This window comes from Macrosteles quadrilineatus, unplaced genomic scaffold, assembly GCF_028750875.1.
Source record: "Macrosteles quadrilineatus isolate MER2022 unplaced genomic scaffold, UCM_ALF_1.0 Scaffold_12__1_contigs__length_5162894, whole genome shotgun sequence".
Classification (NCBI taxonomy): Eukaryota; Metazoa; Arthropoda; class Insecta; order Hemiptera; family Cicadellidae; genus Macrosteles; species Macrosteles quadrilineatus.
In genome coordinates, this window is record NW_026542605.1 from 107989 (window position 1) to 133635 (window position 25647).

The 25647-nt window shown below is 34.7% G+C and overlaps 1 protein-coding gene across 4 annotated transcripts in view; it reads left to right on the forward strand.

Moving 5' to 3' along the window:
• Positions 1-25647, forward strand: part of LOC129004843 (polypyrimidine tract-binding protein 2) — a 122388-nt gene that overhangs the window by 48617 nt on the left and 48124 nt on the right. For all 4 annotated transcript variants that reach the window (XM_054433499.1, XM_054433503.1, XM_054433502.1 and 1 more), the window contains exon 3: positions 14925-15071. In XM_054433499.1, the coding sequence (XP_054289474.1) occupies positions 14925-15071 (147 nt within the window). The remainder of the gene's footprint in view (positions 1-14924; positions 15072-25647) is intronic.

Here is a 25647-nt window from a genome sequence, read left to right on the forward strand (position 1 = left end):
TCAGACCATTAAACGTTATACAACGTTGTGTTAATTTGAGTTACGTCTCCAAACGTTCTTTGTTTGTTCAATTTACAATGTTATTACATCTCCAGTTTATACTAGTCAGACCATTAGACGTTATACAACGTTGTGTTAAATTGAGTTACGTCTTCACACGTTCATTGTTTGTTCAATTTACAATGTTATTACATCTCCAGTTCATACTAGTCAGACCATTTGACGTTATACAACGTTGTGTTAAATTGAGTTACGTCTTCACACGTTCATTGTTTGTTCAATTTACAATGTTATTACATCTCCAGTTCATACTTATTCGACCATTAAACGTTATACAACGTTGTGTTAATTTGAGTTACGTCTTCACACGTTCTTTGTTTGTTCAATTTACAATGTTATTACATCTCCAGTTTATACTAGTCAGACCATTAGACGTTATACAACGTTGTGTTAAATTGAGTTACGTTTCCACACGTTCATTGTTTGTTCAATTTACAATGTAATTACATCTCCAGTTCATACTAGTCAGACCATTAGACGTTATACAACGTTTTGTTAAATAGAGTTACGTTTCCACACGTTCATTGTTTGTTCAATTTACAATGTAATTACATCTCCAGTTCATACTAGTCAGACCAGACGTTATACAACGTTGTGTTGAATTGAGTTACGTCTTCACACGTTTATTGTTTGTTCAATTTACAATGTAATTACATCTCCAGTTCATACTTATCAGACCATTAAACGTTATACAACGTTGTGTTAATTTGAGTTACGTCTCCAAACGTTCTTTGTTTGTTCAATTTACAATGTTATTACATCTCCAGTTTATACTAGTCAGACCATTAGACGTTATACAACGTTGTGTTAAATTGAGTTACGTCTTCACACGTTCATTGTTTGTTCAATTTACAATGTTATTACATCTCCAGTTCATACTAGTCAGACCATTTGACGTTATACAACGTTGTGTTAAATTGAGTTACGTCTTCACACGTTCATTGTTTGTTCAATTTACAATGTTATTACATCTCCAGTTCATACTTATCAGACCATTAAACGTTATACAACGTTGTGTTAATTTGAGTTACGTCTTCACACGTTCTTTGTTTGTTCAATTTACAATGTTATTACATCTCCAGTTTATACTAGTCAGACCATTAGACGTTATACAACGTTGTGTTAAATTGAGTTACGTCTTCACACGTTCATCGTTTGTTCAATTTACAATGTTATTACATCTCCAGTTCATACTAGTCAGACCATTTGTCGTTATATAACGTTGTGTTAAATTGACTTACGAACACGTTTATTATGTGTTTAATTTGTAATGTTATTACCTCATCATGACACTATGTTACGCCGTGTTTTATCTAAAGAATCATTTTCACGTTGATAGAATTTTCCGTTTTATTTACCAACGATACATCATTTTCCAGGCTCGTGTCCTGTCTTCTCGTTTAATGATAGCCACATTTTATTGGTCGTCTGTCGCTTACTGCCGATAAACCCTCCCCCTCCCCTTCACCTACCCCAGTCGACACTCTGTGATTGAATGTTGCCTACAACCCCTAAACCTGAAGACTATATATATTACTTTTAATTACCGTACACCTTTTATAGCCTCACCTGAATCTTTGTATTTCAAAAGTAGCTGTAAAGGATTCAACTACAATGACGTTTAATTATTACAATACAAATCGTTTTATCTCAATACGTTGTATGAACAGTGTATCAATTATTTTCAAAGTAATAAATAGGATAAACCTACTACAGTATATCCTAAGTACTCTGTCTATGATTCTAGTATACAGTGTGAACACAGGGTGAAAGTCTGAACACAGTATAATATTTAAAAAAATATTCTTAATATAGTTACAATACTTAGTACAAAGTTACAAGGCATAAAACTATATTTTAACACATATTCAGTGATCCAATAACTCTTCAGGGGGGCGGCCCACAAAGAGTCGGAAGAAAATCCTAAAAGTAAGCATAGGTCAAAAAATAGGACCATCTGTTAAAAAATAACAGTTGTTTAAAGATTCAAAATAGCGTTTTAATTTAATAAATTGGCTAAATTTCAAAATCTTTGAACATCTGCCATTTTTTGCAGGATCAACCTTTTGAAGTGCGGTTTGCGGCATTGTTTTCTATTAAAAATACCTTTAATTTGATGTGCATATTGACCTATGCTTCCTTTAAGATTTTCTTCCGACTCTTTGTGGGCCGTCCCCCTGATTGGATCACTGAATATGTGTTAAAATAGAGTTTTATGCCTTGTAACTTTGTACTTGTTATAAAATACTATTGTTACAAGTTAAATAGAATGAAATGAAAAGAATACTTTACTGGAAGAAACTTTTATAATGTACTAAATTGGTCAAACTTATTTACAGAATAATTAATGAACAACAGAAAACCATATGTAAAACAAAAACATTTGAATTCTCATAAGGAAGTCAAAGAGTACTAAATATAATAAACATAGTCCAATAGTTATTATATGCAACACTCCCCCTACTCAAGGCTTCCTTAGAGACTTCATAGGAACGTTATGCCAGTCCAATTTTCTGTCTTAAAACCTTCAACCTTGGTCCAAGAAGAGGTTTTGTAAACAAATCAGCTAGTTGTTCACTTGTGTCAATTTTCTTCACTTCAAGGTTTCCTGCTGTCACTTGTTCTCGAATGAAAAAGTGTTTTATTTCAATGTGTTTGGTTCTTCTGTGATGCTCTGGATTCTGTGCTAGACATATAGCAGCTTCATTGTCTACGAAGATCACAGGTGTACTTTTAAGTTCAGTTAATGAACTTAGTAATCGCTTTAACCAAATTGCATCCCTGGCCGCCTCACTCGCAGCTACTATCTCTGCTCCCGTAGTGGAAAGTTGAACAGAAGGCTGTCGTTGGCTGATCCATGATATCGCTCCACCTGCGTACAGAGTCAGTAGTCCTGTTGTCGATCTCCTGGTTTCATGGTCACCACCAAAGTCTGAATCACTGTAGCAATTAAGAACGCCACTTCCAATGTGCTTCTTGTACACGATTCCACAATCTTTAGTACCCTGAAGATATCTGAGTATTCTTTTCACTCGACACCAATCATTTATTGTAGGATTTTCTAGGCTTCTGGAGACGACACTCACTGCGTACGCTATGTCCGGTCTGGTACTAACCATGAGGTACATAAGAGCTCCAACAGCTTCTCGATACGGAAAAGACGTCTCATCTGTTCTTTTGTCTTCCTGTTCAGATTTTACTATAGGTGTTGGTGCTGATCTGCAGTTTTCCATGTTGAATCTTTCCAAAATTCTTGAAACATATCCTCCTTGACTTAATTTGATATTTTCACCAGATTTGGAAATCTCCAATCCTAAAAAATAATCTGCTGGTTTTGACTTGATTTTAAATTCTTTTTTCAATTCTACTAGGAATGAATTTAAGTCTTCATCATGAGTTGAAGCAATGAGTCCATCATCAACATATAGAACAACGATTAACTTATGTCCATTGTTGTTACGGATAAAAAGACATGGATCATCATCACTCTTTTTCAGTCCCAGTTTTGTTAGGACCATTCCAACTCTCTCGTTCCAGCATCTTGGTGCTTGTTTCAAACCATACAAACTTCTATTAAGCTTGCAGACGTGATTACTGTTATCACTGAATCCTTCCGGTTGATGCATATAAATTTCTTCATTTATTTTGCCGTACAAAAAGGCAGTAGACACATCAAATTGTGTAAGTTTCATGCCTTCATTAGCAGCTACTGCGATAACACTTCTGATTGTTGGCATTTTTGCTACTGGACTAAAGGTTTGATTATAATCAATTCCTTTCTTCTGTGCAAATCCCTTTACTACTAGACGGGCTTTGTATCTCTCTATGGATCCATCGGCATTTGTTTTTACTTTGTATACCCATTTACAAGGTATGGCTTTGTGACCTTTGGGTAGTTCAGTAAGTGTCCACACTTCATTCATGTGAAGTGAGTTAATCTCATCTTCCATTGCTTTTTGCCATTGCAGATGATCTTCACAGTTCGATGCCTCCATGTATGTATTAGGTTCATAATGTGTGTTCCCCATAACAGCACTCATCACAAAATCTTCAAAACGAATGGGCTGCCGTACCATAGCTCTATCTCGAAGTTGGCAAGTTTGCACAACGTTTTCTTCATGTTGTTCTGCTTCCTCGTCTGTCAATTTATCATCTTCCGATTCATCTTCAGGAAAAGGAATGGGAACATTTTCTACTACAGGGGCTGAACAGTTCTCATCTTTTTCTTCATCGGGGACTTTGTCTTCTGAAGATATAGGCCTATTTACTATGGATTCACTAATAGGCTCTTTCAAAAATTTTACATCCCTGGACCGAATGACAGTACATTTCCATGAATTCCAGAGACGATATCCATCATTACCCTCATATCCAATAAGTTTGCATTTCATCGCTTTCCTGTCAAACTTACGTCTTCTCTGCTTTGGAACGTGGACAAAACAATCTGTCCCGATAACTCGTAAGTGTTCTATTGCAGGTCTTTTTCTAAACCATGATTCATATGGAGTCTTTCCGGCAACTGATGACTTAGCAGTTCTGTTCAAAATATAGGCTGCGGTGTTTATCAATTCAGCCCACAAGCCTTGAGGCAGATCACCGTGAGCATGCATCATTGACCTTGCACATTCAACTATGGTCCGATTTTCTCTCTCTGCAGATCCATTCTGTTGTGGTGTGTATGGCATTGTGATCAACTGTTGTATTCCATTCACTTGAAGGACTTGTCTAATACTTTCATTGTCGAATTCACCTCCTCCATCACATCTCAACTTACATATTACATGGCCTGTGACTTTGACTTCTGCAAGAAACTGCTTCAGCTTCTCTACAACTTGAGATTTTGTCTTCATAAAATAAACACTGCGGTAGCGAGTAAAGTCATCCTTGAACAATACAAAGTACTTTGAACCTCCAATCGACTCAAAGAAAGGTCCACAAACATCAGAGTGAATGATTTCACCAGGTACTGAAGCTCTGTGTTCATCTCTGTTTCTGAATTGTGTCCTGTGCATTTTCCCATAAGCACATCCTTCACATACCTCATTGTCAAGCTTGAGATTAAGGTTCAGTTCTCTTCTAGCAAACTCTTGTACATGAGTTTTGCTTTGATGTCCTAGTCGTTCATGAAGTAACTGCAACTGATTAACAGCTGGAACTCCTTCCATAACAGCCATGAGGTCTACTGATTTTCTTACTGCTAATTTAAACAAGCCTCCGCCTGGACTTCTATGTCCTTTGATGAGTGATTTACCGTTTCTATCAAACAAAGTGCAATCTTTGGATGTTGATACAAATTTACTATTTACATTTAAATCTTGAGCAGCAGTTACTGAAAATAGGTTTGCGAAGATACCAGGTACATACCATACATTGGTTAGCTTTACTGGATTCCAAATACCATCCAAATTTGCTTCCATGCAAATTGTTCCTCTACCAATAGCACTTGTCTGTTGTCCATTTGCCATTGTAACTGCATGAGGTAACTCAAATTGTTCAAAGTCAGTAAACATTTCCCTACAATGTGTAACATGGTTGGTAGCACCACTGTCCACGTACCAATCATGTGATGCGGTAGTATTCTGGGTTTGAAAAACACAATTGCTTAATATGGTTAGTGCTGCTTGTTTGGATTCTTTTTCCAAGCTTTTCTTTTCATGTTTTCTTTCAGGTTTTCCATCCGCTATCCATTTCTGACACTCTTGCAACCAATGTCCTTTCTTGTGACAATAGTGGCATGGAAACTTTTTCTTTTTATCATTGTTCTTGCTGTTTTTCTGTAGACCTACTTGCCTTCTGTTACCTTTGCCTTCTTTAGATCTATTGACCGCCATTAAAGCTGTATCTTCTTTGTCTTTTTCCTTTAAAGTCAACTTTCTTGCTTCTGTACACAGCCAATTTGTAAGATTGTCAAGGTTTCTCGCTTTATCCTTGTGAATCATTAACCAAGTTGTCTGAAAGTTGGAATATTCTGCTGGTAGGATTTCAAAAATCTTGCAAATCAACAATATCTGAGGTAAACTATCTTCTTTCTTGTCTTGAATTTTCTTAATTTCTTCTTGAAGCTTTACCCATAAAGACTTGATTGCAGATAGGTTCCCAGCCATATCCAAGTGTTGATCCCATTTGTAGGTGAAGAACAGAGAGCATATATCATAGGCTTTATTTTCCTCTATTTCCGCAAATAGATTATGCAGCTCCTTCCAAACCTCATCTGGTTTTTCTAGGTTTCTTACCTGAGCTCTTACTTCCTTACTTAATGAAGATGCTAACATAAACATTACCTCTGACTGTGTTTTGTTATACTTATCCATCTTCATTTTGTATTCTTTCATTTCTGCAGCTTGTGTTTCATCTTTAGGTTTCTCTGGCAATTCTATTTGACCAGAAATGGCTTCGTAGGCATCTGGGATTCCTTTAAGCCTAATTTGCATGAGATATTTCCAATCATCCCAGTTGTCCTTTCCATGCAGCAATTCCATTTTTTGCATAACAAATTCCATACTAAAGATTTTATCTCAAGCAATAAATTATTCTATTTAAAACCTGTAACACACAATATAAGGGTGTCTGGGCCCATAACCTGTTATAAAATACTATTGTTACAAGTTAAATAGAATGAAATGAAAAGAATACTTTACTGGAAGAAACTTTTATAATGTACTAAATTGGTCAAACTTATTTACAGAATAATTAATGAACAACAGAAAACCATATGTAAAACAAAAACATTTGAATTCTCATAAGGAAGTCAAAGAGTACTAAATATAATAAACATAGTCCAATAGTTATTATATGCAACAGTACTAAGTATTGTAGCTCTATTTAGATTATTTTTTTTAAATATTTAACTATCTTCGGACTTTATTACTACCCTGTATAATGCTTCTAAATTTACGTAAGCTACGATTGTCATTTCCTATAAACCTTTTTCCATTTTCCATTGCTCGCCGCAAAACACAATTTCGCTGAACATTTCTCGCAAACTAATTAACAATATTAATATAGAATGCCTTTATGTTATTAAAACAACAATATTCATTTGACGGTGCCCGGGGTAACGAGTATAATTAATTAGATATTTTTGTCAAACAATGTGTTCATATGATTTTCTTTGTCCCGCAATATCAGAGTTATTATGAAGCCGGATTTAATCTATTTTAATACAGTTAGTTCGGCGAAATATATCGTGGAATTCAGTAAATTCCCATACGTGACAGAGGTTTAAGTTATTTTAGTTTTCGACAAAGCAAATCATATTTGTGTAGTAAGTCGTTTTTGTTTTGTCACCAGGGTTTCAAACATAAAGGTATTTTTAGTTATATCCTTATTACTTTTCTGTTCGGAACACTTTACTGGTATATATGACTGTTATGTACATATTCATATATGAACTGCATAGTTTGTCAATACAGACTGAAAAAATGTACAGTACAGTAATAATATTGGTTCGTAAACGAAACATAATTGTATTGTGTTCGGTTATGAAAACATACAGATAATTACAACTTATGCCAAGTAAATAATTAATTAGTCAAATATTGTGGCTCGTAACATTTGTGGGTCGCATGTATAAAAAATATATATTATTTCACGATTACTCTTGACCAAATGATCTGCTTTTTATGAAATTTAGAAATTTAGACTGGGGCGGGTGGCGTCGTCCTGTAATCCAGCTACTAGGAGGTCACGAATTGTGGATATTTATAGGGATGCACTGTGGATGCGATGCTCCCTGGTGTGCATTAACGTTCGCACTAGAGAGTACTACGACTATCCGCAGTACTATCCTGATAATTAGACCAATTCGTAAATTACAAGGAAAAAATGTGGTTCGGATTCCACTATAAACTGTAGGTCCCTTAGTTGCCATTCTGTGTCTAAGGAACATGTCGGCCTTAGTCACTAACAAGACTACAAGATCGCGCCATTCATCCTACACTCATCCTTCACTCATATTTGGGTTAAAATACGCACATAGTGGCGTCCCCATCTTAAACAATTGATAATTTATAATTGGTAATTGATAATTGATCGAACGTGTAAACAATCTGATTGTGATTGCCACCCCGATGCGATCATGAGAAGGGGTGCTGTTTTTTTTTTTTTTGTGGAATGATTTGGAGAGGGGTCCTCCCTACAAATCATTTTCGAACAAAATAAAAAAACATTTGTTCGGCGGTCAAATTCTGTTTAAAAATTAAAGTTTTGTTTTACAAATTTACTATAACAGTGGATGTAATTAATATTTACAGTTGTTCTAAAAAAAACTCCCGAAAAATATATAGGTGCATTTTATTAATTATACATTGGCCTAATACTTATATAACTAGTACCTATAGCAACTTGTTCAGCATAAAAAACGTCCCCTTGTGAGAAAAGGTTCGACTGAACACCTGGTTAAAGCGCGGACCTTCTGTTCTGAAGGTCAACGTTCTAATCTCGCTAATCAATAATAGTTCAACTATGCGGTCGCGAACGAAAAACTACCTATAAGACTACCTATACACACACTACCTATAAAACAAAAAAAGATAGACCTGTCAAGTTAAGAAATCCTGAATTGGGGAAGACCCTGCAATAAAATCCATATGAAATGAATATATTCTTATTTAGAACAGTCGCCTACGGAACAATGTAACAATAGTGCGTTGACAGAGAGATATTCAAATAAATTACAACAATGCTGGAACTATGTATCTTTCACCCTAGTGTTGCAACAGTGTTTAATTTTCACCTCTTTATTTCCATCTCCGGAGCGAAGTGCTGAGGAAAAACCATCTTGAGCGCCATCTTCATTTCCGATGCGCTCAGAGTAGTTTCCGGTCGGGCGTCCGTCAGCAGCGATATGTCCTGCTGAACACCTTGTCTGTCACTGCTGACGCACCCTCTCGCCTCAGCAGCTCGACTCCAACCCTTCCGCTTGACCACCCTGTTGTCGTGTTTGCGAGTTTTATTTCTAAGATGTTATTTCGGTGGATTATTTCGTTCCTACAAACATGCCTTGTATTTTTTATGGATGATTCTTACTTTGTTGTATATTTTTGCTCTTTCCAATATTTATTTGTAGTTCTGATAAATTTTAATTTATTGTGGAATTCCTACGCAGTGTTAAATGTATTAATACATAACTGCTGAAATCTGTCTTTAAATAGTATGCTAGTCGACCACCAATGTCTATAATATAAACCAGGTACGATACCAGTGGAGTTTTGACGTTCAATTAAACTCATCAACGAGTTGAATAATTGTTTGAGTAAATAATTTTACCCAACTTAATCGTACGTTTCAATAGCTTTAGGCTTAAACTAAACTAGTTTTATAATACGAGTATATAATATATGCAGTTTATTTTGACCCACTTTGCATATTGTATCAGATTTTGAATTGGTCAAAACTTGCTAAGCTGTAGGCTATGTGTTATAAATTGGATAAATTATATATGTGATAAATAAGACTTTTGGTAGAGTACTGAATGCCCGGGTTCAAATCCCGAAGATCACCATTGAACTTTATAGTTTTTTACAATGATTTTGAGCCCTCATTACGCTGTAGGTCCTCAAATAAAAAACTAAAGGATATATCACCGGCTCGGCTAGGAGCACTACTTCCACTAAAGATCCAAAGTTAGTTTTCATGTACGGAAGTATAGTCGTGTGATTTTATTAGCCCTCATTAGGCGCTGTCATTACCAATCAACGATTAAGATGAACCTCCTGGTTTTGTTACACAAATATGAATTATGGATGAGTTTAGAGCTAAGTGTGGTGCATTGTGTAGCTTTCTTGTTGACTATTGTTATTATATAGAGGACTAAAAATAAATACACAGGACTGTGCAACCACGACAAATTTGTGTTTTCACACCTCTTACACAACTTTCTCAAATTTGACCCGTCTTGACCAATCACACGATACCACTTATACTAAACATTGAAACATGCATATTATATGTATACTGTGCAACCACGAGAAATTTGCGTTTTCACACCTCTTACACAACATACTCAAATTTAACCTGTCTAGACCAATCACACGATATCACTTATACTAAACATTGAAACATGCATATTATATGTATACATCAGCGTCCGTTTATACTGTAAAATTACTTCACTGTCTTTATATTACAAATATATGTTCTATGTGGCGAGCAGATGAAGTTAACAAATAATAAAATAAACAAGTATGACACTCTTTGCCACCGAGCTGCGCCGAGTAGGAAGGTAGGTGACCGTATACCCGTTGATTTACACGGCCGTGCCGACGTCTCGGGGGCCTCTTCTCACAGTCACCCCTTGATTTGTGCTCGCCCGCTGGCTTACCTGGTGATGTACGTCCTACCCCTTCTGTCCTGTCGAGAATACAGAGGAGCTTATATGCGGTGTGGAGTTTACTTTCGTTGCTGAATCATTGAAGACTACGTTGATGTGTTCTCTGTCATATGTCAAAGTACATTTTGTGTAATCCATCTAAAGTATTCTCGAATTATAGATTTTGGACCGCCCCACATTGTGTTTAGTTACCATTTGCACCATTCAAGTTTAACGTGATTTCCAACAATTTGTACATAAAAATGTTAGACCGTCATTTAAAAAAAAAAAAAAAAAAAAAAAAAAAAAAAAACTAGGTCCAAAACATTTTTATTTCTGCTAATAAATTACTTTATGGGTATGTTGGTGAAGTGTCCATTAAATGTTAAGCTTTAGGTATCTTCAGATATGTATTTTTTTTAACATACCATGTCGGTACACATCCATATAGTTATTTAATTTTCACTACATTTTCACTAAATGCATTAATTAGCTTGGGAACTCTTAACAAAACATTTAATCGTCATCGACTAATTGTTGGTTGTTAAACATGTTTTGAGACCACGTTACTTACATGAAAACCAATGGTAGTCGCCCAAACCTTTCGGCACAGCATAAGATACTGCTACGCAAACATTGCGACCTATCATGCTTAGCATAATGTAATAGTACGTGTCAGCATTGTGTTGACTAGTGCGTCAGAATCAGCTCGATCTAGTACGCTCGTCAGCATAGTGACGGCCGATGCGTTACAATCAATTAGGTATAATATAACTTGTTAGGATTTTGACATCTAAAGCATACATTCAGCACTTGTGCGTTATCGAGGCGTCCCATGCGTTACGCTCACCACAACGGTACGTCAGCATAGTCCCGCCGGGGAATGCTGATGTACCCATGTCGTATAAACGACCACTGTAGTAATTGTGTAGTACTCCCCTCAAAAAGCCGAGCCCTCGTCTATGTATGTTGCTAATGATGCTTTCTTGCTCGCGGCCGTTCCCCCCCTCCACCACTCCTTGCTGGTTTGTCTTGTGGTTTACGCTACTGTCTGGGCTGAAAACATCGCCTCAAAACTCCCCTAATTCACTTTGTTACAGACTCCCCTCTGTTTTGAATTTCCCGCTAATTCATCGTCGTTAAAGATAATGTTTCCGTAATGGGATTTCGCTTTTTTCCGCTATGATTAAATGTTTGGGAAAGATTGGGCGGGGAGACAGTAAGGTGGGGAGCATATTTTTCTTGAGGGGCTTAAAAAATGTCTTGTCAGTGTAAGTCAATATTAGACGTATTATTTAACTTCATAAATTTTCCAGTTAAGAACTGTGTCCAGATCGAAAATGTAAATACAATTTTCTTGTATCGAAGTATTATTGTCTTCATAAATAATTAAACGAGTGTATATTGCATTTACACTGTTATATTCTGCAAAGTAACACACATGTCAGCAATCTCACCGATAACATAAATTACATGCCTTATTTTCTGGGTTTTTTGGTAATTATAAAGTGCACAATTGTCTATTTATTGATAACTTCAACCGTCGTAGAAGTTGTAATGACTAAAAGATGTATCAATTTATTTTACCTATAAACTCTGCAAGATAGCGTCTTGTAATGTCCGTGTTATGCGAATTAGTCGGAGTAGAGGGCAGCAATTTAGCAAATGGCGATGTCCCTGATCTTGCCTTATTCCAGAGCCAATGAGCCAAGTCGAGCCACTACACCTGCAAATAGTTTACTTAACTCACTCTTACATCACTTGATTGATTACCTTAGTTGAATACAGTCAACCTTTATTTTGCAATAATACATTAAAACATCTTCATATCTTTACATTACAAATATACCTATTTACCAACAGGAGCAAACTGCGAGATAAAGAAACCCATGGTTTTACATAAAATCCAATTATAAATATGATTTGCCCTCGGATACTTGAAGAAAACCGGTATGGATCATAAACATAAACAAATGACGTTGTTGGCTAGAAACCTATACTAAAAGCATTAACATAATATATTAACATATTATGTGTAGACAGTTCCATTTAAGCAATGTTAAATAATGTTTATTCTCGAGCCAACGACGTCATTTGTTTATGTTTATGATCCATACCTGCTCTTTTCAAGTATTCTTGGAATTACCTTATTCTTACACAACCTTTTAGTAAATATAAATTTAATAATATGCATTGCTAAGCAGTATTTTGCTAATTTCTTCTTTTCCGATCTAATCAATTTTGGACAACATTATTTTGATTTATCTGTGTTAAATTTACTTTCATCCAGAAAATTCACTGTTTAAAAGTATGTTTTCCACCATGGAACTGTATACTTAATTCTGTAGATGTTTCCAAAGCCATTTTACCTAAATGCTGGGATTTTAGCCGTATAATTTTTCTAGTATACGATAAAGAATAAAACAGCCCACGTTGTTCTTTGATTTTATTAATTTAATTATTGTGAGCCCATAAAGCTATGATATACAGTTGTAAATGCGTTATAATATACTTTTAATATTCAAACCCCATCGGAAGGTCCAACAAGAGCAAATCAACGTTTCATCCCAGCCCCGGCGGACTCCAAGTTTGAGATAATAAAGTTGTCAACTCGGACGACGCCGCGACGCTGCGATGACGTAATCTCCTCATTGTGCCAAACTTTATAACAGCTGCTTATAAAGAGCCATTGTTTTAACCCTAATCCGCCTTATCGTTTGTTCGACAAGAAGCCTCCGTCGGATTTGCAGGAATCGATTGACTCTTTGTTTCCGGGGTAAGTGAGCCGTTCTCGTCTTTGTCGATTAGTGTCGTTGTTCGGCGAAGCGTGCGGGCAGCGCGCTCGATCTCGCCGTCACTTTTGGCTCTGCACCCCGAGAGATTCCAGAACTCCGCTAATATCTCGGTCATTTATTCATAAAGAGAGTTTTCTAAATTGCAGAGACTGTCGTTTCAACCGTTCCACCTAAATGAGTCCGTCTGTTTGACGAGAGCTTTATTGTTTGAGTTCGGCGACATAATTTGTTTTAGTTACTCTCAACGTGTACTTCCGAGGTTATTTTTCTTGATTTGAAACGGAAAATGAGTTTTCCAAATGTCCCCGGAGGCATTAGTGTTTTATTTTTAATTAGTCTTTGTTCCTCTCTGGATTGATGTTTTTAATATAAGTTATGAAAGGAGTTCCCTATTTAAATATTGCATTAGAGATGATAACATGTAGTGTATTTGGTAAAATATAAAATTGTAGGTTGAAAGTGAACTTTGATTTTATTTACTGGAAGTACATTTTACAATTTTATAAAAACTTACAATTCCTGTACTTTAATAGGACCTAATATTCCTTAATGTCTGAATATTTCCTTTAAGCTTGTTTGTGAAATTGCAAGGAAATTAATATGCTACATATTGAATATTACTGTTTAAAATGTAGTCATGTTATCGTTACAGGTTTTGTTATTGTATTTCTTTACGTAAAAAATAGTATTAAGCTGCTTCCAAATAATGTATTACCTTATATATCGCTCTAAATACGGTTAGAGCTTTTGGTAAATCATTGGTGTACCTAGTTCTGTAATTATTTTTGTGCTGCCACCTGTAACATATATACTGTTTAGTTACAAATTTATTAACCTGCGTTAAGTGCATTTGTGGCTTTATCTTTGCAGACCCCACCTCTATCAAACATCGTTATTTTTAATTTCAAACACAGTACATTTATGGCCGGTTTTAACTCCTCGATAACAAACCCGCCAGAACTGAGCGTCTGTTCCCGCGCTGGCGGCAGATTTAGGACGGTTGGCAGGAAATGGACAAGTTATCAGCGAGCGGTTTATAACTGGACAGTGATTGGACAACGTCACTCGTCGCGTCGCCAAAACGTCAGGACGTCAAAATATGTGGATTTAAAACGTCATTTATACCGACCATCAAAATGTTTAAATCGCTTTATTGCTTTTGAACCTATAAATTATAAACAGATCGTGTATCCCATCAATTTAGAGTTATCATTTTGTTATTATACGCGTAAAAAAAAATTTTATGTTAAGATTCTAACTTATAAGATGATTTTTTGTACAATGGATTTGTAAAATAAATGTATAATATTAGGGGGGCAGTTTTTTTTTGTAGTGTTGTAATGGTTATAGTTTTAGCTGTGCCAACCACTAATTAAATATAAAAGGTTTAAAAGGTTGGTTGGGGTTTAAAAAAAATTGTGTTCAATCCCAGCCTTCGATTTGAAAGAACCAATTGAATACTGAACCAATACTGTGTAATAATAGCTTCTCAATGTGTTATTAGTTAAAAGTGATGGAAATAATTTGTAACACGGTATTTATAGGGACATCAACACAACGAGGGAGTTATATTTAAATTTTGCTAGATAAAGGACTAAAATATATAATATTAGTCTTTCCAGCCTGATATTTCCTACATTCTTCCAAATTGTCTCTATTTGAGTACTTGATGTTTTTTATATATTCACTTCCAACATGTGTTAGATAACAAAACGTTAATAATTTATATTTAAAGTTTCAATAATTGTATTTATTTACAGGCTTTCCTGGAGATGGCGGACGAGGTGGCCGCGTCGACCATGGTGACGTATTTCACGTCATGCATGGCGCAACTGCGAGGCCGCGCTGTCTATGTGCAGTTCTCCAACCACAAGGAACTAAAGACTGATCAGACGCACAGCAATGCGGTGAGTAGATTACATTATATTTAGATAAATATAAGTTACACTGTACATGAACTCCCTGAAGGACTTGTCATCTTCATGGATCAGAAGGAGATAGTTTTAATCTCTTTTCTGTCCGGTTGTCGCAGAGAGCGTTCGAGTGTTATTTCTTATCATTTCATGTATTTGGATCGAAAATCTATTTCAACTTAATACAAAATTAATAACCACATTTTTCATTTTGTATACGCTTAACCAAAGATTAAAGCGCAAAGAATTATAATATATCGAGGAAAACCCCCAACTTGACATCGGGGCACTGAAACATTACTCGTGAAACTTTTGAAAGGCAGAAAAGATCGTGTGGCATTTTTACTTCAATCACGTCATAAATTGATGAAATAATCAAACAATTTCTACTTAAAATCTACCAGCGGGAATGCCATGAATATACATTTAGCCTGCCTCGAATAGAAGCTACTGTACTGTTTAATATTTTTAGTTACACGGATATATTTATTTGCTGATGGTGAAAATCTCTTCATTTTGTTCATGATTGTACAACAATTCATAAAAAATAATAAATAATCAGGTAATTTTCGTTCAAATTTTTTTCTTGTAAATTTGTTTGGTACTACGAAACATGCCTTCACTATGAACTTCTTTTTAATTACGGTGTTAAACTATAACAAACGCTCAATAAATAATTTTAAGTGTAATTAAATTATCAACTACATTGCAACTAACAGCTATCCACTATGTTACTGTGATGTAATTAATTAACACTTTTATTGTTACGCCCGTGTAGTGGGTGATTCACTGAATGCACATAATTATTTAATGTTTCGGGTTTACGACGTAATTTTCATTGCTGTTTTATGCATATCATAAAGAGGTAAATTGAAATTTCTTTAATTTGTAGCTTGAACAGAAATGTGTTAAAACGGGAGGTCTTTACCTAAACCTTGTTAAACATAAGTATTGTATGACTATGAAAGTTGTAGAGGGCAGGTCATGTTTATATCCCACGAAATGTCAAGTCATTTATTTTATACTTGTATATATATATACAAATTTTATAAGTCAAATCATTTGAACAATATGTAGGAAAAGGAGCGTGAACATTGTAAAGATATATTTTTTTTTGTCATAGTAATATCATAAGATGTTAACCTTTTAATCGTTGGCATTTTTACTTGAAATAGTAAATCGCTTTAGGGTCTACTGAAATGCCATACTCATACACGTCAACTCGCCAAAAGCTATTTCAATTTAATATGAAAAACATATTCACGATTATTGTCATAGAACAAACTAAAATAATTAATCACAGCCGCCTCACTCGGCTGTATATTCCGCAATGCCAATTCAACTGTACAAATCTAAAATGATCCTGCCCACTGAATCAACTAACACTGCCTGTGTTTGGTATTATTTGCCCAATATTCCATCACTGGGGTTAATTATTAGCGATGGCACAATTGTATTTATTTCGTTTGAACAGTTTGTATGTTTGTTTGCTTTATTTTTAAAATTTCTGTGTATTGATAAATATGTTTCATAGAGAGTATATGGAGGATGGATTTAAAAATTTATACGTTTTAAGTATATTAATGATAAACGTCCCATATGGTTCGGAATCATTTTAAAACGTAACGTTTCTCATAGTGAAATAATCACAAACAGTTTGAACTTACCAATACATGTGTTTGTGTTACTTCCAAAAAAACTACCATTTCATCATCCAATTCTTGAATGACTAAATCTATGTTTTAAACATAGTATTCTTGTCAAAAACCGTAATTTAGGTGAGACATTATTAGTGAAATTTTCTCTCTTCACGCGTAGATTTCCGTAGCCAGTGTCAGATTAAGTAAGTCCTTCATTGTACTTGTTATTTTATTTATGAAGCTATTATTAGTTTGTGCATTCCATTGTTACTAAAAATTTTAAAAATCATCGTTGTATTTCGTTAATTGAGTAAAATTAAACAAGCTTTACTAAAAATCAAACATTTTGGAATAAACAAAAACCGTAATACACAATTTAAAAAAAATTCAGCAGTCTTGTTGTATTCTAAAATTCAACATACGATACTACTGTTTTCAAGGCCAGATAAGTGAAATATTTAGGCTCTGTTTGATCTTCAAATATCCGGAAGTTACTAACTTACCTCAATGATTTCCTACTTTCAAAATTTAAATTTTAAACCAACATACGTCAATGATTCAACTCATTATATAACAAAGAATAATAATTGAATAACAAATAATCAGCGAGATTTACAACTTTATCAGCCCTCAACACACACGTCAACGTTTCCAAATGTCCGTGAACAATTTCAATCAACCTATGTTAATCCAGCTGTAAACCAATCCCATAATTCTCGCACCTGAATCAATTATCGCGCTAGATATCCGTTATCATTATTTGCATAATATCACTTGGTTAATTATTTTTGTACGGCCATTAGTAATTAAACAGGCTTAATTAAACATGTACAAGCACTGTGTTTTGCCGTGATGGAAATATCCATTGGTACGATCATTGTGACCCTTCCCCCTATGTTTTGTTTATGATTCGCCCGTGTTAGGACTTTGGTGCTCATTATAATTACCGTGTTGCAGTTTTGACATTAACCCCTTTATAAGGTATTAACGAATCATTACTGTTTGATGTTTAGAGTGGGGATGGGGCTAAAATGTAAAAACATTTACGTAAATAAGGGTTCGCCTTATTGTATACGTTGGTTGTATATGCATAATTGTTTAAGGGTTGTGAAGTCAAAATTATGAAAGAACTCTAAACTCTCCGGCTAAATTTAAGCGCGTTCCTTTCTTAATGTCAGGTGATCGTATTCAGCCTCGGAAAATGTCAATCGATGTAATGTATTTACAAATATTTTATAATAGTTACAAATTTTCATAATCTTTTCTGATTTTTTTTAAGTTTCACAATTAAAGGCAGGATTGCAATTCACTGTTCTAGCATCACCACAAAAAGAGAGGTTAAATAATAATGTTTTTAAAATAATGAGTACAAAATATAGTATGCATAGGCTTTCTGTAGTTAGTATATTTGAAAACTATCATAATTAAACTAAATCAAGCATTATAATTGTTTTGCAAATTTAGGTTCAAAAGAGATGTATATAACAAGTTAATTTTAAAACACAATAAAACATAACTTTGGTACACATTCTTCTCTTAATAAAATGCAAGAAATAATACCGGCTTTAAATAAACTCTCCGCAAAATTAGCCTCTTTTATAACTGGGTTAATCAAACTGGGCATACTCCTGCCAATATTGGACTTTGTAACCAAAGTTTACCCGGGTTTCTAATTACATGAGTCTACGACGGCTTTATTATGCGGAAGGTTAATTTATCTTAAACAAAGTGGCTAAAGGAATCCAGACGCCAACATTCCTCCTTTGTCATCTTGCCATCCGCTTCGTCAACAGTTTGACACCTTTGCTGTTGTACCCGCTTATTATCTCGATATAGGACGCAAATTGTGTTACGTACGTAGTGTATGTATATCCTACAAACTTTAAACAAAGTTTGGTTAGTTTTGGAATGCAAATAATCGCATCATGTAACATGTACAGGTGATGTGGTAATATACAGACTGTCCCAAAAGTCCCGGACCGGTTTAATATTTTCTAAACGACAACAGATAAATCTATAAGATTTTGCACATCAACACCACACTTAAAAATCTACTTTTTTAAGGAACTATCAATTTTCTGTCATATCATGGGGACGTCCCGCAAGGAGTCAGAAGGAAATCTTAAATAGAAGCATAGGTTGACATGCACATCAAATTGAAGACCTTTACTAGTAGATTACAATGCCGTAAATTCAAGTTCAAAAGAACGCCTGAGTAAAAAATGGCAGCCGTTCAAAGATTTCTTGAACCTGCCATTTTGAATCTTTGAACAACTGCCATTTTTTACTCAGGCGTTCTTTTGAGCTTGAATTTATGGCATTGTAATCTACTAGTGAAGACCTTTAATTTGATGTGCATATCGACCTATGCTTACGTTAATAATTTTTTTCCGATTCCTAGGGCTGTGCCCCCAAATGCAAATTAAATTAATCTTTAAACCACTGTCATTCTTGACTTGGTTGTCCGTTTGAGTTCAAATTTGTGGCATTATATTCTGCTAGTAAAGACCTTTACTTTGATGTACATGTCAACCTATGCTTCTATTTAAGATTTCCTTAAATCACTCCTGACTTAAATTACTCCTGACTCCTTGCGGGACGTCCCTATGATGTGACAGGAAATTGATATTTCCTTAAAAAAGTAGATTTTTAGGTGTGGTGTTGATGTACCAAATCTTATTGATTTATCTGTTGTCGTTTAGAAAATATTAAACCGGTCCGGGACTTTTGGGACAGTCTGTATATGAAAATGTATAACTAAGTATGACACAAAAATTCTTCATCATAAGTCAACATGTGACGCAAAACGTCATACTGTATTCATTTTACGTCTAATAACGACAAACTTTGCCCGAAGGGACTTAAAAACTTGTATTTCACAATTATGCATGTACGAACTGGCACAAATGAAAACTCACCACCAACTACAATCTACTATCTGCAATCTACTCCTAATTTTGACGAAATATAATTGTGAGATGTTTCATTTCACTAAGTCCACTGTCCAATCGGAGATCCCAGTTGCCTCAAGCTAACACAGACTTTGTGTAAGGTCATAAGGAAGTGTTGGAATTAATTACACGCTGTACGCTGTGGATGTAGCTGTACTCGTACATGGTCCTAGAACGATACGCGACCCTCTAGTCAAGTAGGCCTACACCACGCAGCTACGCGTCCCTCGTTATTATACTCAATTATACGCGTTCTCTGTATTGTTTGGTGAAGCTCGATTTTTACGAAGGCCTCATTAGTCTGTTTGGCTGTCAATGCTCGTTCGTGCTCAGTAGTCATCGTGAGAGTTTCAGAGAATCTGAATGTTTACAACTCTGCATTTGTATTGGGAGCAAAGCTTGGATAGCAATATCATATTTTATTCTTTGAAAATTAGAAATTGTAACTTTAAGATTTTAGACAGTAAACAATAAAAACCTATTGTTTTCATCAAAAGTATCTCTTGAGATGAAATTTAAAATATAATCACGCCCATAGAGGGGTTGGCCATAGACTTAAACAAGCCATCGCAAGTAAAACATATTTCAATCTAATTGTATAGCTGTTGATTGTATTCGGGAACAAAATAAGGTGAGCCCTTCACTATTCCTTTCCTGTAGTTATTACACCACCTTTCCTAAAATGTACTATTCTTCCTTACTAAATGTGCTAGAGACTTGCGTTGTGTACTATCTCAACAACTCGTACATTGTTAATCACCATAATATAAGTTAAAAACTTCGCTTCACCATAGCAATCGATTGCACCACTCTCTTTCACTCACATTTCCTCAATGTGCTACAAGTATATTTACGTAGCGTATTAAGTCCTACGTAATCTTCACTGCACACTATCACGTTACCCCAAAGTAAGACTGATTCCTCCGTAGTTGCAACATTGTTGCTGTCTCGCCACAAGCGTCAATCCTACAGTGATTGCTACTTCGCTCTCTCTCTCTCTCTAGCAGTTTATTGTGTTACCAAGTGCTTCACTGTTTATGTGCTTCACATCTGGTAGATGGACTCGGCTTTCATCTAATAAGATTGCAGCTGTAGACCTGTTGATGGTTGATGTTCTGTTTAGTGGCATGTTGTTGGTCGAATGTCTTTTATTGAGTTTTAGAAGAGTTTGATTGAGATTCGTTGCAGAAAAATGTTGATTTGTAATGTTTATGTATCCGATATTCTTGATTGTTATCGAAGACATTTATTTGGGAAATGTGTAGCTTGTAGAGGTTTGTACGTACATTTTGTCCCGAATACGTTGACATTGTCACGATTTAATTTTAATATTTTTATCAGACATAAAAACTCCTATTTTGATTCCAATGACTGTTGTCGTGGAGTCGAATTTGGTGAAAAACGAAACTGCATTGAAGTAAACAAATCGTTTTACACTTAAGTATGTTTCTATTTATAGAACTTTTCAAAATATAATTAGCAAACATCAACCTTTCCTCCTTAGTTATTACGACGTGTTCACCTAACAAGATTTTTTATTGCAGCCTAATAATCCACTAATTAAACCTAATAAAATGATTTTACATCACATCCAGGCTTATCTGTTATGTGGAGACAAAGCTTGGGTCCAGGAAGGGACTAATGTTCTTTCAAAGTTGAGATTGAAACTTCCCCAGAAGCCCAACTTATCCCCGTAATAAGCTGTAAGCGGGTCCCGCCCCCCTGCTATTATATGCTGTAATGTTACCCAAAATGTTCACCCTTAACAGAATTACACGACAGTTAATTCTACTAGTCGTGTACTAACCCTTCGATATGATATATAAAAATATTTAATTTGGTGCTCGACCGATAATTACCTATTTGTTTCTGTACTCCACATGTACACACATACATCTACATCGCGATCGGGTTTTAGTTGTTACATTCAGTAAGTATAGTGTGATAAAAAATACTATTAGTAATGTGTAATATTTTGCAATTAATTAGGACTTTACACGGGTATCTATCTTTATTGGCTAAGATTCATCTAATACGCGAACACTAGTTACATAATTTAGCAGTATTAAGGGTAAAAAGCGTTGTAATAATCCCTTTCTTTCGTTCGTGGTTTTTGCGTGGCCTTGCTCTCAGAATATACGTTTGGATAATATATTCTCGTTAATTTGTATTATGATTTGTCAATTAGTAAATAATATGTCCATTAGATTGTCCTGTTTGTGAAATTAGGTTACTTGTTTGTTCATATTTCACCGCCTATTTTAGTTTATTTAATTTAATTTTGAAATTCGTGCCCCTTCAGACGGTTTTTAGTTTTAGAAAGATTTGTATATATGTATTTTACACTTAATTTGCGAAGTTATCATCTTATGGCAATTTTGAACATAATTTCCACCCAATACGGTTAGACCAGCTGCATTGAAAACAGTAAATTTAATAATTCTAAAACACAACATACAATTTCTGGGAAAAGTCTATCTGTGGTTTAACAAAACCAATCCGTAGAGTTTAGTATATCAAAAGAATTATTTGTTCTCGTTCATCAAATTCTCATTTTAATCTTTAAAAAATTCAAAAAATTGTATCTGTATTTTTAAATTGATATCTTTCAAAGATAACTCCCAGAACCAATAAATGGCGAGAAATATCGACTAACTCACACGGATATAATTCATGGCTTGTTGCCAATCGCGCTCTTATACGCTGGGGACGTGCGTAAGATTGTTCTAGATTGAATTTTAAATTTTGATCGGCGGGGTGTGCGGCCACGACTTTGTCTGCCATTGTTGTACACCCCTCCCCCTCCACACACGTATGTTTGGTGTAGTGTGTTACACATTGTTTTTGGCCCTATTAATAGTTACTGTATAGTTGTGTTCAAACAAGTTTGCCAAGCAAAAAAAGACGTTTCCGTTTTATTTTTTTTTATTAATAGGTACCATGAATAAAAGTTCGTCAATTCTTAAAAATGTAAAAAGTTCTTAATATATTAAATCGCGCAGACCTAATCTTCCTATAAGTAAACATTTAACAATAATATGTAGCATATATTTGTCTAACAATTCAAATAACCTAATTTACTTTTATAAAGTAAAAGTTTTCTACCGATACATTTGGTTGGTTTTCGAAATTTTCCAATTATTTTTAGATCATTATTAAAGCCTTACGTACGTCTAAATTTTTCTTTAGCTCTGAGATATATCTTTTCAAAGAATAAAAGTTCGTCCATTAGAACAACAGATGAAACATGATACTCAATATAAAATGTTCAATACCACCTTAGATTATGTAACAAACTAACTACTTTAGAATGAGTCCGCCAAAACAATTAGTATATCAAAAATAAAACTAAATACTAAATGTAAAAATTTGACAAACAAAAGAGGAAACTTATTTGCTAGTTAATAAAACAGGATTCTCTAAGCTTATTTACCATTTATTCACCCTAATTATGCGGCCTAATTTAAAAGGTAGTAGATTAACAAGCTTTAACTTGCCAAAACGATTAAATGACCCTGCGCCGGATGATAAGCTGATAAGCTAGTTAGGGATGCAGGGGCAAGTTTTGGACACCTGGTACACACCTTGGGACCACTCAGGTATTGATAACATGTTCATCATCTACGCATCGTTATGTGGTAACTCTTCGGTGTATCCTTGTGCGTTAGTAACAATAAAGCTTAAAGTTACCAACGTACTAAACGTTACCAAAGTACTAACGTAGCCTTATTCTAGCTCACATAAATGTCAACTAAATTGGTTAAGTTGTTGTATGGTTTTTATTTTTCAGACACTATTGTTGGGCCTAAGTTACACACACAATAGGCATATTAAACATCATAAACCCTTAGATTTATTTCGCTCACACATAGAAAACACTTAGAATACGCTATGGGAGTTTTAGTATAAACACGTGAATGGTTATAGAAACGTTTAACCCGTTATATAATCATTCTATGCCATAACTAATTTCATTACACTTTACATCTTTGGAATCTTTAACCCTTACATAAATGCATTGGTCAAGAGCGGTTGTTTGGGTTGCAAAAACTAAAGTTTTATCGTTCAAAAGTTAAGTCAAGTATTATTTTTTTGGATCACTTTTGACGATTACCACTTAAAACTTAAAGGTTGATAAATCTCAATTTACATCAATCGGTATTTGTAATCAAACCATTGCCATCAATAAGTGACTTTTTCTTATCTCCGAAAGCATTGGTGATGTTTGTAAGCAATCGTAGACGCTAAAAATTGTTTCAAAATTATATACTCAAGAAACATTTGTGAATTTTCGTAGTGAACAAATGCATTTAACGAAATAATTGGATATTAGTTGGTGTTTCACGTGAGAAATTATACGTAAATAATTTTCGTTGTAAATTTATGAACAATAATGCACCAATTGCAATATTTATAGTAGTTTTAGGAGAAAATTTATAAATTTTCCTAGTGAAATTTTCGAACAAATGCACGAAACACATGTATATTAGGCGTTGTATCCCAACAAAGGGGTGTATCATGTGGAAGCATAGCCCGGGGCTCGACATCCCTCCTTCTGTTTTCACTTTACTCGTCCAATTCTACCACTGACGTAATGAACCCCTTGTCAAATGTAGCCACGTCATACCATCGCAACCCTCGACTGCGTTGGATTTGCTTAAATACTTACCAAAATATTTGCAAGGCATGTAAAATATCAAATATTTCAAAGATGTCTGAAACGTGTCATAATTTTTGAATATATACATATTAACCTATAATATTGTCAAATGTTAGTGGTTACATATTATGAAGCTAACTGTCAACAAAATAATGTTATTGATAAGGTATTCAAATATACCATATGTCACACCCCACATGCACCGTTTAATTCTACGGATTTACTTCAATACATATAGTAAATTTTAGTTTGGTTTTTAAAACATATAGAAGAGTATCTTTAGTATTGTATGCACATGCACATGTATATAAATTACGTATTAGGCATATGTAGAATTTACCTAGTATTTTAAAATGTTAAGTATGTTAAGGTAACGTTTTATAATATTACTTGTGGATAGATCTTACAGTACCCTTTGGCTACATCACTGTCAATCATGGCGTTTGCATAGTGGTAAAAACTAGAATTGTGCCTTCTACAAGAGTTTTCAAGTTATTTTTTCCTTACTCAAATGACGACCTGATTTTTATAGGGATTAGCTTGACGTTTTTGGCTCTGTGGATGTGCTCTCCGTACAACAGAGCTGTAGACACTCCTTTAATAGCTTTTTATTTGTAAATATACTTGATTTTATGCAGTTAAATACGTCAAGTCTTTGTATCGTAGAAGACGCGGTCACTGGATAATAACGCCTGCAATTGGGCAGACGTGATTCAGCTACACCGTTTCTAAAGCAGCACGAGCATGGCAGGCGTTATCTTGATAACTTTAGTGAATAAGCTGTGTTTGAACAGAGATCTTACTTGTATTACTATTATTTATGTTTTATATAAAATTTTAAATATTATGCTCCAGAATTTACATAATTATTTTAAAAATAAACTCAAACTATTTCGTACTTGGTGATACAGTTCAAACTAAACAATAATGAAACGTGAAAGCTCATACATGTTTTTTATTTAGAAACCTAAAACAGTTTGCTTTATGCTATGTCATAGCGAAGAATATTTTACAAGATAATTAGTAGATATCATGATTGAGAATGCTACCAAGATTACAGAAATATTCACATTGCATTACTCAAAAACAAAAATGATAACTCAAAACTAAGTTATAAACTAAATGTTTCCTCCATAATGAACTGACGTGTGACGTCACGACAAAGAGAGAAGATCCCTCCCCCTCCGCCCCACTGACGACTCACCCTTACTATTAAAGGCTTATTATTTTTACTTGTTATGAAACCCCTCCTCGACTTCCTTTTTGACTAAGTTGTTTTATTGGAATGCTGGAAGAAATCTTTGGCTGCCTATTTAAAA